The sequence below is a fragment of the Saccostrea cucullata genome, unplaced genomic scaffold (genome assembly GCF_032062105.1).
Source record: "Saccostrea cucullata isolate Sc308-1 unplaced genomic scaffold, CSIRO_AGI_Scuc_v1 ctg5097, whole genome shotgun sequence".
Classification (NCBI taxonomy): domain Eukaryota; kingdom Metazoa; phylum Mollusca; class Bivalvia; order Ostreida; family Ostreidae; genus Saccostrea; species Saccostrea cuccullata.
In genome coordinates, this window is record NW_026930378.1 from 22126 (window position 1) to 41431 (window position 19306).

The following is a 19306-nucleotide window of genomic DNA, read 5'->3' on the forward strand; positions in this document are numbered from 1 at the left end:
GATATACGCGTATTTATATACTACAAAAGTCTATTAATGCCATGTGATTTTTTAAGTTAGCTTATTAAAAGTTGGTAAATCCAATTGTTATACCTTTAAAAAATTGTTCTTATACAAATCTATACGAAAAAAGTCTAACATTTCTAATGTTTTGCTGATTGGCCATAAAAGAAATCGATGTTGGACAGCTCAGTGAGAGGTTGGACCGGTCGAAGAGTTGTTGGACCACTTACGTCACAGAATGGACGGAGCTTAATCTCATTTTCAATCGTTGGTGTTGAATGAAAAAAAAATCTGGAATTTATGCTTTGTAATTTTTGTACATTTTTCTTTGAATAGTTCAATAATTTTTTCACAATATGATATCTTTTCAAAACCCTTGGTAATTTTGTCTAAGAACATGTAATTATATTATAAGTTTAAATTTAGAATATCTTGAAAAATTATCAGTAGGTAAGGTACCTTGCGTATGTCCTTAAAATGAAAGGTATAACAAAACATTTATTGACTGTGTTCTCGAGCAAAATGCGTTTTGTCGACCCAAGAACCAAACCGTCTGCCTAACGGCCTCAGGCAGACAGTTTGGTTCTTGGGTCCGACAAGACGCATGATGCCCTCGAACTCAGTCAATAAAAGTATAATGTTATCTTGGCCTTTCCCACTTTAAAGTTGGGAATACAAGCTTTAAGTTGGAAATTCCAAATTAAATCTTCTCTTTTTTAACTTTAAGCTTGACTTTTCTATTTTTTATTTTGTAGTTACAATGCACAAGGATAAACGCAATATTATCAACAGTCCTCTTTGTTCACGTGGAAAGTATGAAGTTTTTTTATGGTTTGTAAATATTATGCAAGTATACGTACTAGTACTAAAATGATCTTTCCAATAGCCTGTTTATGTTTTAAGAACTGATTAAAATTGACACAAACCTGTTATTATGGGGTAATAAAGATTTGCCTGTATCAACTAATATTGATATTTTTGCTGCAGTCCATTTTATTGATAAAACATGTAGACTTTAAATTAACGTGTTATTCACTTATAACACTTCAAAATATTATTTTTTTATCATTATTTGCCTGACATTTTATTATACATAAGGAGAGTAAGTTGCAAGAACTTGTTTTTAATCCTTTTGATTTATTCAATAAAATACGTTTAAAACAAAAACATTCAAAAGCTACACAAAAACTCATCTAAATATATACGAGTGTATATAAATAGAGAAATGAATATTAATAACCAGAAAGAAACAATAAAAACATTGAAAATTTTCTGTTTATAGAAGATATACGCGTATTTATATACTACAAAAGTCTATTAATGCCATGTGATTTTTTAAGTTAGCTTATTAAAAGTTGGTAAATCCAATTGTTATACCTTTAAAAAATTGTTCTTATACAAATCTATACGAAAAAAGTCTAACATTTCTAATGTTTTGCTGATTGGCCATAAAAGAAATCGATGTTGGACAGCTCAGTGAGAGGTTGGACCGGTCGAAGAGTTGTTGGACCACTTACGTCACAGAATGGACGGAGCTTAATCTCATTTTCAATCGTTGGTGTTGAATGAAAAAAAAATCTGGAATTTATGCTTTGTAATTTTTGTACATTTTTCTTTGAATAGTTCAATAATTTTTTCACAATATGATATCTTTTCAAAACCCTTGGTAATTTTGTCTAAGAACATGTAATTATATTATAAGTTTAAATTTAGAATATCTTGAAAAATTATCAGTAGGTAAGGTACCTTGCGTATGTCCTTAAAATGAAAGGTATAACAAAACATTTATTGACTGTGTTCTCGAGCAAAATGCGTTTTGTCGACCCAAGAACCAAACCGTCTGCCTAACGGCCTCAGGCAGACAGTTTGGTTCTTGGGTCCGACAAGACGCATGATGCCCTCGAACTCAGTCAATAAAAGTATAATGTTATCTTGGCCTTTCCCACTTTAAAGTTGGGAATACAAGCTTTAAGTTGGAAATTCCAAATTAAATCTTCTCTTTTTTAACTTTAAGCTTGACTTTTCTATTTTTTATTTTGTAGTTACAATGCACAAGGATTTTTGATTTATTTCCAGTAGATCATCAAGCAATCACCGCAGATCCCTTACAAACATTTACTATAGTTAACTATACTTTACTAAAGTTAACTACTTAGTTATAGTAGTACTATAATACTTAGATTTACTATGAAACTTTACTCTGTAACTTTTTTTCCAAGATTTCAAATCATACACTCTATTAAATTTGAAAACAGCAAGGTCAGATTTAGAAATATTATATGAATAGTCAGTCAACAATGTCGGTTTGCATTCCCTCGAATTAAAACAAAACGTATAAAATTCTTAAAAATATCACTGTACGCATGAATACAAATCAAAATAGATGAAGAGTTTAATGTATCTTTAGAAGCAACGGAATTGAAAGAATGGATACAATAGCGTGAGGAGTGTACATGCATATGTAGTGATGTATCCTCATCTTGTTTGAAATAATGACATGTAAGAAACTATCATTATTCCATTGATACCGCAGGAGAGTTGAACAGACACCATTTTTTATTAAAATAAATAAAAAAATTTTAAAAAAAATTAAGATTCAACGTGTTCAACATAAGTTGAATTCGTATACAATATTCTAATTTGATTTTTTTTTTAAAAATGTTTGTATTTGTACATTCATAGCATTGTAATCGTCTGAAGTCTGAAAGACGCGCGGGAACGTGGTTTTGGGAGAAAGGAGGAGGGGATGGTCGTAAAAATTATACAAAAATTATAAAGATTATTTTTACTATCAGCTACCTAAAGAAAGTTTTTTTTTATCAAAATTAAACGACAGATTTTTTCACAAAAAAATTTTGAAATTGAAAAATACACAATTTTCAAGGCTTAGATAACTCATAGTTTTTCAGTTTAAGGTCTTAAAAAAATTATGATATGGATATCAAATTGATTACTGTGTTTTGTGTTAAATGGTTAAAAGAATAAGTCAATGAAATTTAACAGCTAGGCTAACCTGGCTTTTTTGAAAATCAAGGTTTAAGTAGTTCATTGATTAAAAATTTTCTCTTCTCGTAAACAACTGAAGGGGGGTAACTTTTGGAATTTCCTGTCCAAAAACCACTCGTTCGATTTTGTCCAAAATGTGCATACACATAGTAGATGTAGTCATGTATCAAATATACAAAAATAGCAAAAATTAAACGACAGGAATTTTTTGGGGTGGCTGTGTTGTTCATCCTTAATTGCTACACTCAATCAATTACTTTCAATTTAAGAATTCGTTTTTCTAATTTGGCACCATACAACATTTTATACAAAATGTGCAAAATCAAAACTTCATTTAGATATGAAAATGAACTGATTCTTTAAAGAAGTGTTTGTTTTAGGGGCTATCTACGATGTCATTAAAGAGTAAGAAAAGATAATAGTTGATGTACCCAACATTAAATAAATATTATCTTATCTTTATCTTACTCTTTAGTACATTTTTCATCAATATACCTACATAGCAAATTTCAAAAGTTATCTTCAGAATCAAACAAATTATGAGATTTTATGTTATGTGTTGTATAACCTTACGGTTCACGGATGATAACGTCAGTGCCTGTTGCAGCGTCCTATGAGTTTCTCTTTAATTAAAACAAACCTTGGATAGGTTCAACTTCAATTTAGGAATTTAAAGAATTTCATTAATGTACATACTTGTGTTGTGTTTTACTTGTGTAAGGAATTAGGAATATGCAAAGTTCTTAAATGTGTCTGTTTAAGGTTTTCATTCTTCATATGATGCCACCATTGAAACAATCTTTCGGCTACTACAAAGTTTATTAAGAAATCTTTAATTTTGTTGGCTTTCTGTTCCTAAATAGAATAGATTTGAAAAAAATAAGAAATTTAAGTTCTTTATCCGTTATTTAAATGGTTATGATAGTAAATTTAAATAAAGATAGTAAATAAATTGAAAAAAACATACCAACAGAAAATGTTTCTAATAAAAAAAATTCTTGTATTTCAAATGCCATTTTTTCAATATCAAACACCTACTCACTTTATGACAATATATTAGTTGGAAAATCCATCGTCAGCATCTGTTGTGTAGATATGACATTTCAGAAATATACAATTCTTACATATCAATATTAAAATGTAATATGATGAAATGATATATGATATACCCATGACTCATGATAAACGTGTACATTTTCTTATCTTTATAAGTCAAATTTAAAGTCTTACTAAAATAAAGGTATCGTAACTGTCAGGGGTAGGCGGTTCCTATGATGATCCTACTGTACGTTTTCATATTAGTGGTTTCTTCTTCAGAAGGTAGGGAAAAAAGTCCTATCAATCTTTGATATTTTTAAAGGTTAGACATGCATCCTTACATTTTTCAAGAGAAGGTGAAAATAAATTTTCAATGATTATTTATATATAAATTTTAATTTAATTTTTTTAAAACTATAATTTTTTGAAATTTTTAATTTGCAAAGCCGTCAAACGAGAATGGGCTTCCGAAGTTTTAGCTTTTTCGTCAGAGTACAGCTCAACAAGGTAAATTTGTGTAAATTTCACAATCTAATGACTGTTGTAATCTATATTGAAATAATCACTGTATTTTTTACAAGATCACATCCATAGTTTAATGCAAATTTTCTAGCTACTCAGCAAAACAGATATTGGGGAAACCAAATGTTTATCCTAAATATAGTGCTAGTGCATTGGCATGGATACAGGCGAGCGGACACTTGAATGCAAATCAATACATAGAGGTGAACTATTATATATATAAATATATAAGTGAATTCTGAAGAGTGTGTCTTCTTTCACTAGATATTGATTGAATTCTTCCGCACATTATCTTCTTAAAATAATCTTATTCCAAACTTATGGAGACTGATTACAGTTCAGTCTTAATCTTGACATTATCATTACATAATTATTCAAGATTATATTTTTAAAAATTCTTGATTTAATCAACATTTTTATGCTGAGTATCTTTTTCATCATCAGTTGAAATTTCCGGAAAAGATTTGGTTATCTCATGTTAACATATACGAAGTTTATAATGCTGGAGCTGTCACGAGAATATTGGCAAAGAATGGAGAAAATCGATGGGTTGAAATATTTAAGGCTCCATATGCACATTTAATCAAAAGGGCTAGGATATTTTCCCCCGAAATTAAAGTGAGTGTTTTTCAAAGAATTGGGCGCACCGGGTATTTCTTATAAAGTTTCTTTTTTGTTTAACTCTTTAACTAATCGTATCTTTTTTAAGACGAAGGATCTTTCAACAATATCATTTTTGATAGTCATTAAATAGAGATGAACTTTTGAATACATACACATAACAAATCGAAAGCTGGAAAATTATTTTCTGTCCCTTAGTAATATAAATTTAAATATTTCATGTGGTTTTTAAAGTAAAAATAATCACTATTCTACTCAGAGATTGGACTTTCCAGTGAACGAGCTGAGAATAGAAGTGGACTGTACTGTTTCCGGTTCACATGTATATATTGACGCAGTTGAAATCGTTGGAGGTATTTTTTATCTTTTTTTCTTTTTGAAAAATTATAATCATGATATGCATGCAAAATTATTTGGATGAGATACATTAGGTGTTTGTTAATAATTTCAATGATTTAGAATTTCCCAAACGCGAACTTTACTTACGTGGTAAGAAGGCAGGTCCTAAGACTTAGACCCCACTAATTCAAAAAACTTAACATGCTTTATACTATAAACCACAAGCGTTTAAGCAATTTCTACTTTTATTTCGTTTTATTTCTATGGTTTACTTCGTCTTTTTTTTTTTTAACAAAGGTGGTTGTCCTAGAGGGTTTAGAAAACTTTGGGATTCTTGTTACCTGATCAAGAAAGATAGAGTGTCAGCAGACACGGCATTTGTAAGTAAACAATAACTAGGAAAATGAATGTGTTGAAAGAAAGTATACAAACTTCAATGTGTTTTGATAATCTTTGATTTGTTACTTTCTGCATTACATCTTAAAGGCCTACTGTTTAAAAGCTGGTGGGTATTTGGCCAACTTTGAAACTCTCGAGGAGGCTTTGCGGATGAAAAAAATTCTAAAGAAAATGCATACAGGTAATAATAGAAAATTATTGGTGTATCTTTTAGAATTCTTAATGTTTCTTATATTCAAGTTTCAATTATGCATATTTTTAACAGTTAAAAACCACCATATCAAATCTATTCTATTATTTTGGATGTACATATTACGAAATATTATAGGGTTATTGAACTTATATTAGTGAATATTGGCACGAGTTGGCTGTTTAAATGCACGAGCTTATTATTAGCAATAAAATAAATATATTTATAATATCAGCAACCAGCTTCTTTGTCGGGGGAAGAAACATAAACAGAAGTAAACCAGGAGGGGACTGGAGATGGATCAAGCATGGACAAATGACCAAGATGAAATATTTTGCCTTTGGTGCCGGAGAACCCAGTGGATCGGACCGTTCTCCCGAGGACTGTATGTTCTTTTATTCAGGAGAACGCTTTGCGTTCCACAATGTCCCTTGTGATAATGGCAGATATCATGGTGGCTATATTTGCGAAGCATGAATATTAGAATATGTACTATCAAATAGAATGATGCAATAAATTAAAAGCATTTAACTATTGTTCTGTTTTCTATGTCAAAAGACCAAGTGACTGTTTTTACTCAGTAGTTCACGACTTACACAAAAAAAATTGTTTTAATAAGATTTGTTTGTGAAACACTTTGCGCCCGGTGGCAAGTTCGGGAAAAATATTTTAAGAATATAGGTCACAGTCAAGGTCACTGATCTTGGTGCCGTTTGAAAGAGCTAAATTGGAGTATGCATACCAAATATGAAGTCTCTATCTCTCGCTATTCAAAAATTATGGCGAAGGTTAAAGTTGACAACAGACAGAAAGACATACAGATAAACTAACAAACAAACAAACAGACAGACAGTACAAAAACAATATACGCCAGGAATCTATCGATCCGGGCGCATAAAATGTTTCCCTTCTTATGTTTGAATGTTTTATTTAATAATGCCAATACGTTTTACTCCAAAATGTTTTCCAACCTTCATAAAACTCAAATATTACATTATAAAGTATCACCTCTATAATTAGAACTAAGTATTGGTATCATAATTCGTCTTCACTTTCTCTCAAAATACGAGGGACGTTCAATAAATAATGTCAGCAGCTCGATAACATACAACATAGAAATCATATGCCATTAGGATTGACTTTCTCTAATAATTGAATCTTTAATGAATTGATAACAGTTTATGTGACCACTTTTTATCACATAGTTCCATTCCGAGAAGCTGGAAAACGAGGGCTACTCGAGACACTGCATTTAAAATGAATAGTCAAGAATCAGTGAACTAGAGTGAAATTAAACGCTTCATTAAAACTGCTGTAAAACTTGTAAAGATATATTAACTGAAATATGTGAAATTTACAGCAACCAATGTCTGTTTTATACACAAAAGAGCAGGTGGATATCAATGAACAAAAATGATATAATGGGCATCAAAAATGGGTACCATCCTTGGCGATAAGGACATGCAACAACCAATGTATATTTGAAAAATTCAACAAATTATCACTGAGTATGTTTGATTGACTTTAAGACATATAGCAAAATTGATAGACATCATTTTGGGAATAGTTTACACTGTTTTAAAGAAACGTTTGATAGTAACAAGGTTTAATACTCAAAGGTCACCCAATATTTTGAAAAATGAGTGGAAACGACAGCGTGTAGGAATATCAAAACAATTATTGTAAAAGAATAAAAAAAATTGTACTTATCCATGTTTGTCTGTAGTTTGAACAGATAATAATCTTGAATCCTTTTTACTTCTGGAAGAGTCTACAAAGCATTTTTTTTTTTGCAAAAAAGTAAAAGGTTTATGAAAGGAAGGAGCCAGAATGAGGAATTCACTACATTAAATTTCTCAATGCCAGCGTCCAAACCCACCGGCCATGAAGCGTAAAGAAGTTCTGGGGATAAAAATAAAGTTAATGTTTGGTCACACCAACAATACTGGCCAGCACATTCAACTTTTGACTTTTTTCTTTTCCCAAAACTTGTAAAAAACACCTTTCAGAAGGAAAAAAAAAACAGGAAATCATTGGATCTGCCATGTTCCAGTATACGAAGGGTCATACTCAAAACTGTGTTCTAAAAATAATAAGAAACAAGCAAATTCAAAGAATTGTGGTCCCCCGCTTTCGGTGCCTTTGTGGGTGAGATGTTACTTTTTTTATGACATATTGTGTGTAATATGAACATCCTATCATATATCATTTATTTAGAAAATAACAATGAAGTTGATTTTTTTTGAAGGATGAAAACCCTAATCCGGACCGTTAAAAAGTTATGGCCAAATTAAAAAGTTTTTTAAAAGTAGGTTAACTACAAGGTCAAGATCAAAGGGTCAAAGTTGTTGATATCCAATGAAAGGTTTTCTCACAAGGATTACATATGTGAAGTATGAAAGCCCTAGTCCTTACTGTTCAAAAGTTATGGTCAAGGTTAAAGCTTTTTCATAAGTACGTAAATCTTTAAGGTCAAGGTCAAAAGGTCAAAGTTGTTGATATCCAATGAAAGGACTTCCCTCAAAGAATACATACTAGTATGTGAAATATAAAAATCCTAGTATCTACCGTTCAAAGGTTGTGACCAAAGTTAAAGTTTTTTAAAAATGGAATTAAAACTCCAATGTCAAGGTCAAACGGTAAAAGTTGTTGGTATCCAATGAAAGGTCTTCTCAAAAGAATTACATATGTGAAGTACGAAAGCCCTAGCCCTCACTGTTCAAAAGTTATGGTCAAGGTTAAAGTTTTTTCATAAGTACGTAAATCTCCAAGGTCAAGGTCAAAAGGTCAAGGTTGTTGTTATCCAATGAAAGGTCTTGCCACAAACAATACATATATGAAATATGAAAGTCCTAGTACCTACTATTCAAAAATTATGGCCAAAGTAAAAGTTTGGAATTTTTGTGTAAAAGTGGGCCAAACTCCAAGGTCAAGATCAAAAGGTCAAATTTGGTGGTACCCAAAGAAAGGTCTTGTCACAAGGAATACACATTTGAAATATGAAAGTCATAGCTCCACTAAATCAAAAGTTATGGGCAAGGTTAGAGTTTTTTGTGACGGACAGTCTGACAGACTAACAGACTGACGGACAGACGGACAGACGAATGAGATTTAATGTCCCCTCGCTTTCGCGAAAGCAGGGGACAACTAGAAAGTCTGCTATTGCAAGCAATAGCGTATGTCGCCCCAAACTGGACAAAACTCATTTTTTTCATCACTAAAACAATACCCATTAGCTTAGCTTGGACAACCATCAACTCGTATCTGTACTTTCAGTACTTTGAATTAAAAATCAAAGTTAAAGAATTTTCACTTTCCCATTTTTCCCATTACTTTTCCCAGTTTAATTATTAAGGCTAAATCGTAGAAAAGCTTTTCTTGTTTCTTTCCGAGTACCGATGATATTATATGAATGGTGCCTGTTTTGGAGGGTAACATTTGAAATTGACACCCCAAGGAAAACCATTGTGAACCGACGCGTCAGGGGAGGGTGACAATGGTTTTCCGAGGGGTGTCAATTTCAAATGTTACCCTCCAAAACAGGCACCATTTATTTTATTATTCTGAATGTCTTATTGATTTAGGATGTCAGCAAAAAAAAAAACCGTCGATCTTCTATACGTTCATGTATAGATTATAGAAAGTTTCACACTCACCGGTTCACTAATCTCCTTATTGTTTGTTTGATACTCGAATTAGAGTCATTTATCATATAAAGTTTCGTTATTTCTGGCTCGCAAGCATGTTTCCTACACTCGCAAGCATGTATCGTCTGTCGTTTGTTGTTTTCAAGTAAGCTATATCGGACGCAAGCTTTTATTGACGTCAAGTTAATTACGGTTCTTTCAAACGCGTAACTGACGTTTTGAGAATTCTACGGTGAACCGTACGGGCATAATTTCCACGCATGTGGCATTACCGTTGTGTTACCCGTTGTCACGTGTGTTGCTAAGGCTGAGGGTAATCGAACGGATTGTTAACTGCGTCTAAACCAATCAGATTTTAGTATTTAACATGAAAGTATAATAATATCTATTGCACGTCCCTCGTACATGTACATGTACAATTGAAAGAATGTAAAGATAACGAACTGACCATGTCCTAAAGTCCATTTAAGCAATATAAATTGTGATCAGAGTAATCACAAACCCCTAAAGTCAGAGGTGGGATCAGGCCTCACGGAGGAGATAGCATCCCTTGCCGACTTGTCAGGATTTGTTGAATTGATAAATCAAGTCATTGTTCTAAAGCATGTTTGTAAACGTTCAACCCAAGGACGGATTGTATTTGCAAACAAGGTCACTGTATTGACTATAGGTTCTATACATTTAGAATCTGTAACAATGTAATTTTTGGGGGGTTTCAAGACCGCCATCCTGTACCAGGTATAGTTAGTATAAAGACATAATTGCATAAAGTAACATTATATCAAAAATGAAGAATAACAAAGTTATATAATGTTTAAAAAAATGAATTAAAACTATATTTATACAAAAATAAAAGTGAGTTTTAGTTTTTAAAAATTGTATTTTCTATTAATGTTAGTCTACAAAATTATCAAATTATTGTTCGTTTTTATAATTTCATAGTACATGGCAATGATTCATTTTCCTCCCTAGTTATTTGTCTTTTCTTAAGGTGACAAAGAATCTCTTGGAAAGTGCTTGGGAATTTACATATAGTAAATGTAATACGATAAAGAGCTGAAAATGTAATGATGCTATGTGGCATCGCACTTTGAAAAAATTACGCACTTTGAAAAAATTCAATGTGCGTTAGAATTGGAACAAAATCAACACACTTTGAAATTTTTTTTTCAAAGTGCATTTAGAGTGTACATACAATTTTTTTTTTACCATGGGGACCTAAGACTCACTTTGAAAAAAATTAAAATATGCATAAAAAAATTCTAGACATTGATTTTAGTAATTGAAAGAAACAATTTGTAATAATTATATCTTCCGAAATTTTGTTTAATTTACATGTACTCATCTAACCTCATCGAGAACAAGAAGACGAGTAAAGGGTCTCTCAGTCCAACTCTTTTTTCCCTTATGTATTGTACATAGCCGTCGGTAGCAAATTGAAAGTGGACCCCCCCCCCCAAGATAAGCCCAAATTCTCAATGCCTATATTATGTATAATCTTTGCAGAAATATTTGTGTGTATACCCCCTACCCCAACCCACCCTCGCACAGATGCCTATGCTACTACACCCAATAAAATGTATTTGCATAACTGGTATGACGTTGAAGTCTTTCAATAAATTTTAGTTTACATAAAATGCATGCAAACTATAGAAAAAAACATAAAAGAGAGAAAGAATTTTTACAGTATGGAAAAATCAAAATCGCTGCTAACTTTCATTTCTATTCCTGAAGTGACCTCATCACCGAAAATTTGTTAGGTTCAATTATTTATCATACCTAAGATTTGCAAGAATATTGACCAAACCATACATATTTTTTCAAAGTGCGTAAATATGATCGATATTAACGCACTTTGAAAAGAAATGTTATTTTTTTCAAAGTGCATTGAATTGGTCCCAAATTGTTCGTTGTAACAGCGGATCTATCACCTAATTAGATTGGGTGGCTGAGCACCATCTACACATTGGTACCCTACGTATGAGTGAAGTTTGAGTCAGTGTTAGTCAAGGAAGAGAGAATTTATATAAAATATACATCAGCAGTTTATATTTCCATATTCTATTTTTTAAATAGAAACTAGAATAAATAAGATTCAAAGTTTACTTTTATTATTTCAAACTGTAGGGAATAGCTAATCTAAACAGAAAGTAAATGGAAACTATCTTTAATAAATTAGCTATAAAAATGAACATTTTACTTTTATCTAAATTTGGAGGTTTTCAGAATCTCTCTCTCTCTCTCTCTCTCTCTCTCTCTCTCTCTCTCTCTCTCTCTCTCTCTCTCTCTCTCTCTCTCTCTCTCTCTCGTAATAGATCAAGCTCATTTAAAAAAAATCTATATTTATATTTCCGACTGAAACATAAACTGAATGATGGATTTACATGCATGTCCTTAATTTAACGTCTGTCAGCATAGACATCGGAACCGGGAGAGGGGGGGGGGGCTAAGTAGGCTTAGCCCCCTACTTTTTTTGCAAATGTACACAAAATATATGCTTGAAAATTGGGGTTTTCCCTTTTTTGGTTTAGCCCCCCCCCCCTTTTTAATTTGCTTATGACGCCTATCAACTAGTCAATTTCATTTTTGCGTGTGAGATTGTATTAAAAAAGGTTGATAACTCTTCATTTAAACCTATATGCATTTAACAATTTTAAATTGTCTTTTTTCATTGAAAATCAAACCACAGCAGAAATATTATGAAGGACAATGTTATGCTTGTTACATTTATGGCATTTTCTGTGTTTTTAGAAAAGCAGAAATATCAGGGTTTTTTTTATTTTAAAAAGTTACATACTGAGTGATCTCACAGCTAAAGGCATTCAGTAATTTCTATGGCACGCCAAATTCACAAAAATGAGCAAAACATAGTTTCACAGTCGATAAACTAGGTTTATCGGTTGTAAACTATAGTTTACAGACTGAAAACTATACTTAACAACGTTAATCTATATTATACATCTGTAAACCATAGTTAACGCGATAATCTATGTTTCACAACCGTAAACTATACTTAACACCAAAAACAATCATTTGCGATTGCAAAACATAGATTATCTGATAAATACAGTTTCACGATTGTAAACTATAGTTTACAGCTCTTAACTATAGTTAACGATCGTAAATTATAGTTTACAGACGTGAATCTATGTTTATCAATAAAATCTATTGTTAAAGTTTTCTTACAAACAGATAAACTTAGGTACGCATTCGTAAACTATAGTTAACAACCGGTAAATATAGTTTTACATATGAAAACTATACTTAACGAATCGTTAACTATAGTTTACAGTCGATAAACCTAGTTTATCAATTGTGAAACTATGTTTAGCACGCCAAATTCACAAAAATGAGCTTATCATAGTTTCACATTCGATAAACTAGGTTTATCGGTTGTAAACCATAGTTTACGGACTGTAAACTATAGTTAACAACGTTAATCTATATTTTACATCTGTAAACCATAGTTTACGCGATAATCTATGTTTCATAATCGTAAATTATACTTAACACCAAAAACAATCATTTGCGATCGCAAAACATAGATTATCTGATAAATACAGTTTCACAATTTGTAAACTATGGTTTACAACTCTTAACTATAGTTAACGATCGTAAATTATAGTTTACAGACGTGAATCTATGTTTATCAACAAAATCTATTGTTAACGTTTTATTAAGACAGATAAACTTAGATTAGCATTTGTAAACTATATTTAACAACCGTTAAATATAGTTTTACAGATGAAAAGTATACTTAACGAATCTTTAACAATAGTTTACGGTTTGTAAACTATTGACAGTCGATAAACCTAGTTTATCAATTGTGAAACTAGGTTTAGCTCATTTTTGTGAATTTGGCGTGCCATAAATTTCAGTACTTCTTGCATTTCCCTATGCTGTTCACGCCTAAAAGAACTGAAAACACAGTAGAATACTTGAGTGAATTTGTATAAACATCTGTATGATCTTAATTTCGATGAAAATGTTACCAAAATGTATTAGAGCCGCAGCAGTGCTGTGGAATCATTAAATTTCGCGGTGGCTCAGTTTTCCTGGAATTGGTGGGTACTTCATCATCCACGAATTAACATTCTGCGCGAAATAACAAACTAGGGTTACAAGGGTAAGAATGTAGTAGATGTATATTTTATCAAATAATTTACCCTTGTAATCCTAGTTTGTTATTTCGTGCAGAATGGGAATACTCCTAAATAAAGTGCCCCCACGAATCTGTATTTAAGCTATCCATGAAAATTGTCCCGGCCCCACACATTTTAATAATTTCACAGTACCCCCAATTACTTACTTATAACAATTTATTAATTTTTTATTACAAAGTAATAAAGCATGTTGATGAAAAATAAAAATAAGGGGAAAAAAATATTTTTGCTTCATTTGTCATGTTGAATCATTATTTTTTCATTGACTAAGATAATATACATGTATTTTTAAACAACAATTGTAGTTTTATGTGTTTGGCAATAACAAAATCGTCAACACATGAGCAGTCCGTCGGATAAGACGTTAAATGGTGCCCTGTGTCAAGGATAACAACCCCCTTGGCACGTAAAAGATCGTTTTTCTGGTTTTCGAAAAAGAGTAGGCTCACTGGGGGCCGCAAGAAAAACCCAAGTTATCTTTCAAACTTGAACAATTTCACCGCCGAAATATGGCTGAAAAATTGCCGACCCGGCGTTAAACAGTAACAATCAATCAATCGATCAACACATTAGCAATTTGATCAAGTGAAATCAGATTAAGAAAGTATTGCAGTCTAGTCAACATACTAGTAGTCTTACTGAAATCCAACAAAAATCGTATCAATTAGGATCATATTATGTTATGTTTTATTCCGAGAAAAATAGAGGTTTATTTCAAGGCATTGTATACATAGAGAATATAGCATACTCTTTCCTATATCACATCCAACTTATATCAGTCAGAGGGCCAAGGACTGATTTTAATCATAAATTACTATGTAATTACTAGTATAAACCTATTCAATAACTGTTGTTACAAAACATTTTCTGGTGTATGAACCTGAAAACAATTAAATATAAATTAATGAAGAACTAAATACTGAAAATAGTTTTTTGTACTTCAACACATTCATCTATGTACCAAAATTCTGGTATTTTTGCCCCTTTATGTGCAAATCTTTACATGATATTGGCCGGTTTGTCAAACATGGTTTGAAGAGTTTTCAAATGTTTTATTTTTTCAGAAATATTGTGGAAACATGACACACACATTAAAACGAATTATTATGCTTCCTGTCAGTTTGTCTCTATATAACCCATACCCTACTATTCTCGCATAGTGGTCTAAGGATTTATATAGCGTAAGCATACTATGCCGAAATAGTGCACGGCTTTATTTACTGAATAAAATTCTTCCATGCACATGCCGGGGATCGAACTGACGACCATGAGATTGTCAGTCCGATGCCTTATCGATTACGCCATAGAGACGATCACTGATTGGTATAATTTTAAGAAATATATAAACTTAATTTATACAATTGACACAAGAAGGAGAAAATAGACAAATATTATTTGAAAACAGTTATATTATTCTAAGGAACTTTAGATTAATGTGTACAACAAACTTTCAAACTAATTACATACAGATCGTTAGATGAACTGATTTTATAGGGTCATTAAAACGCTTTTTTATATGACGCTTGATTGAAGGATGTAAAAGAAAATTATCAATGAGAATCGACGTCTGCAAACAAATAAGGCTTACGAACAAAACAGAAAATAAAGATGTGTTGCTTTGGGACAGAAAATCCCGACTTATTTAGAGAAAATACTAGTAACCAAAATAACTAAGCATGCAAACAATTTTAGCATGAATATTTTGAATTAGTTCTTGCAGGTGCGCTGTTTAAGCACCGATATTTTCAGGAAAAAGTCAAATAGATTGCCTCATAAATAATTAACAGTCAGCATAATAATAACAATAGTGTTGCATTATGCATGTACTATGCCTAAATAGTAGGCAGGGTTTGACACATAGTGCACTCGCCTCCGGCTCGTGCACCATGTGTCAAGCCCTGCCTACTATTTAGGCATAGTACATGCATAATGCAACACTATTATATAAATATGAGATGAGCTTCGACTCACGAAAAACGTATTTATTTATTGATCAACTTTAAAAACAAGTCTAACAACATATGCCATTATTATTTGTGGTAGGGAGCTATGGATATTCTACTGTGCATTTTCATGTTGGCTGTGGCGTCTTCAGAAGGTAGTCTTCTAGTGTCACCATTCAAATAGACGTGCCCACATGAGAAGAAACTTGAATCTTTATTGATTCAATTTTTGGATGCAATCAGTAGTTTCGTGAGACTTAAAATTTTAACAAATGATTGTACTTTCAGCATTTATACAAAAAATTACCTTTCAAAAAAGAGGAAATTAATATCTTTAAAGAAATATTTATGAGAAGGAAAAAGAAAACGATTTATTAAATGTTAGTAATTAAAATTGGTCTTTTTTTTTTACCTGAATCGAAAGCCATCAAACGCCAATGGGCCTCTGAAGTTACAGGGTTTTCCTCACAATACAACACAGGCGGGTAAGGTCTTTGCATGTTTCAACAGCAGTGTAGCTTCTAATTTCCTGTGCAATTAATATAATTTTTATTAAAAAATTACTTAAATTATGTATTCCAATCATTAAATTTTGCTTTTTTACAGGTTCTCTGCAAAACAGATACTGGGGAAACCCAATGTTTATCCTCGCTATGGTGATTCCTCAGGGACATGGACCCAGGCAAGTGGACAACTAAACGAAAATCAGTTTATACAGGTACAATGCCATTTCAATTTTTTTTTTTACTATGGCCATAAATTAATCTAGCGATTGTTATTTTTTACATAATTTTGCTTCTTTCTTTTTAAATGGCTTCGTATGCCAATGTTTTCTTTTTAAGGTGCATATCATTACTGCTACGCATTTTCAAAATTTTCATTACCGATACATAGTCATTACCGCTACAAAAAACCTTACATTACCGCTACATAAAAAAAGTATACATTACCGCTACATTGCCTCTTTTCGTTAGCCAGCCACATGTGCGTGTACAGTACAACCTATAGATGCATAAGACCCGTTTCCCCTGCTTAACACGGGGAGGTGAAATCCCATGACAGGACCGTTTTAAAATGTTAAGTACATATTAAATTAGTAATATAAAAAATACGAAAAAAATTCATTGACAGGAATTTTTTCAGCTAAAGGTCCTGTTCCTCCTTAATGACATTGTTGATCAAAATTGATTAATTTTTGTCAATGTCTCTAAGTAATCTGTACAGGACGTTACATTATGTGTACATGTATTTTAAACATTTAAGATTTTGATTTTGATAAGAATAGATATTTCTTTAGGAATACAATTCAAGGAGATAAAAATGCTTTGAACAGCGCCATTTTTATGACTTTTCGTCTGTGTTTTATGTTTTGGTTTGCGTGTTTTTTGCGAAGAGGTATAGGTAGGTTTATGAACGATTGATGGAGCCTAAGCAGAAAAAAAATGGAATGGTCAAAACAGATTTTGAAAAGTCAATGCACCGTGATGAACGATGACGATCAATCCAGTTGAAAAAGTTCTCACTGCAAAAAAAGTCTCTTTTAAAAAAGTAAAAAAAAAAAGAAACAAACAAATTCAAAGCTTATATAAAAGCGCAATATTTTAGGTATGTTTTTATTACATTTCCAGGTTAGATTTCCAGAAAAGGTTTGGCTAACTGAAGTTAATATTTATGAAACATATAATGCCGGAACTGTCAAGAGAATACTGGCGAGGGATAAAGAAAACCAGTGGATGGAAATTTTTAAGGTTTTCCGTGTACATCTCATCAGAAAGGCTCGGAAATTCTCACCCAAATTAAAAGTGAGTTGTTTTTAAAACAAAAATTGTATGTTTATCAAAGTACTAGTAGTACTCTAGTACAAACTGATTGTTCGTTTTTAAAAAATCATGGTATACATATGGCAATGATTTTTTTCTCTCTCTTAGTTACTTAAAATTTGTCTTGTGTTAGGGTAAGAAAGAATCTTATGGAAAATGTTGGAAAACTTACAGAAAGGACTATGATAAAGAGCTGAAAATATAGTGATGATTTGCTCTTCTTCACGCTTCTTAATCTGCAAAAATGATCCGAAGATCATAATATCGTATATCATTTTAATAGTTCTTAATTGCTCCTCATTAAATTCAGAAAGTAAATTTTCCTGTGAACGAGCTGAGAATAGAAGTTGATTGTTCCGTTTCTCCATCTTGGGTAGAAATCGATGCAGTGGAAATCGTTGGAGGTATTTAGTTTAAATCTAATTAAAGAAGTATTTTATTCTGTGATAACTAATCTATAAAACTACGCTACAATTCTGCAGCTAATAAAAAAATTAAAGTGCACACGTGCAGAGTATAAAAGAAAAGAGAATACAGATATTTATATAATAGTGTTGCATTATGCATGTACTATGCCTAAATAGTAGGCAGGGTTTGACACATGGTGCACGAGCCGGAGGCGAGTGCACTATGTGTCAAACCCTGCCTACTATTTAGGCATAGTACATGCATAATGCAACACTATTGTTATTATTATGCTGACTGTTGTTATTATTTATGCGGTAATCCATTTGATTTTTTCCTGAAAATAATGGTGGTAACACGGCGCACTTGCAAAAACTCATTCAAAATCTTCATGCTAAAATTAGTTGCATGCTTAGTTATTTTGGTTACTAATATTTTCTCTAAATAAGTCAGAATTTTCTGTCCCAAAGATACTCATCTTTATTTTCTGTTTTGGTAGTAAGACTGATTTGTTTACAGACGTGGATTCTCATTGATAATTTTCTTTTACATCCTTCAATCAAGCGCTATATAAAAAAGCGTTTTAATGACCCCATGATATCAATTCATCTAACGATCTGTATGTAATTAGTTTGAAACTTTGTTGTACACATTTATCTAAGATTCCTTAGAATAAATATAACTGTTTTCAAATAATATTTGTCTATTTTCTCCTTCTTGTGTCAATTGTATAAATTAAGTTTATATATTTAATAAAATTCAACCAATTAGTGATCGTCTCTGTGGCGTAATCGGTAAGGCATCAGTTCGATTCCCGGTGTGTGCATAGAAGAATTTTATTCAGAAAATAAAGCCGTGCACTATTTCGGCATAGTATGTTTACGCTATATAAATCCTTAGATCACTATGCGAGAATAGTAGGGTATGGGTTATATAGAGACAAACTGACAGGAAGCATAATAATTAATAATATTAAGAAATTTACACAAAACTTTTAAAGTAATAGGCCGTTTCTTAATCTGTTATGTTTGATTTTCACTATATGTCTAGATTTAAAGAGTCTCTCTGAATTTCTATCTTGATTACATTTTTTGTCCATATTTTATCACTCATTGACAAGAAAACAAAGGTGAATGCCCTGCACAGTATAGAAAGATGTGGGATTCTTGTTATCTGATCAAGAAGGATAAGGTTTCAGCAGACACAGCGT

At 31.8% G+C, this 19306-nt stretch overlaps 2 protein-coding genes across 2 annotated transcripts; both read left to right on the top strand.

The window, feature by feature from the left end:
* The first annotated feature begins 4243 nt into the window (after positions 1-4243).
* Positions 4244-6649, top strand: LOC134228360 (uncharacterized). The gene is made up of 8 exons (XM_062710017.1): positions 4244-4329; positions 4494-4554; positions 4661-4772; positions 5014-5187; positions 5450-5543; positions 5827-5909; positions 6016-6109; positions 6354-6649. The coding sequence occupies exons 1-8, from the start codon at positions 4281-4283 to the stop codon at positions 6593-6595; spliced, it is 909 nt and encodes a 302-aa protein (XP_062566001.1). The 5' UTR covers positions 4244-4280; the 3' UTR covers positions 6596-6649.
* Positions 6650-15902: 9253 nt separating this feature from the next.
* Positions 15903-19303, top strand: LOC134228361 (F-box/LRR-repeat protein 4-like; the record flags this gene model as incomplete). Its single annotated transcript, XM_062710018.1, has 6 exons — positions 15903-16026; positions 16296-16356; positions 16478-16589; positions 17500-17673; positions 18002-18095; positions 19217-19303. Coding segments are annotated over exons 1-6 (577 nt in total), but the record flags the coding sequence as incomplete, so codon positions are not given.
* Between the last annotated feature and the right edge of the window lie 3 nt (positions 19304-19306).

Bases quoted from the DNA above. Each gene is read 5' to 3' on its own strand.
- LOC134228360 (XM_062710017.1), top strand. From the start codon at position 4,281: ATGATGATCCTACTGTACGTTTTCATATTAGTGGTTTCTTCTTCAGAA. The intron at 4,330-4,493 runs GTAGGGAAAAAA...TAATTTGCAAAG, and splicing joins AGTGGTTTCTTCTTCAGAAG to CCGTCAAACGAGAATGGGCT. The intron at 4,555-4,660 runs GTAAATTTGTGT...CAAATTTTCTAG, and splicing joins TCAGAGTACAGCTCAACAAG to CTACTCAGCAAAACAGATAT.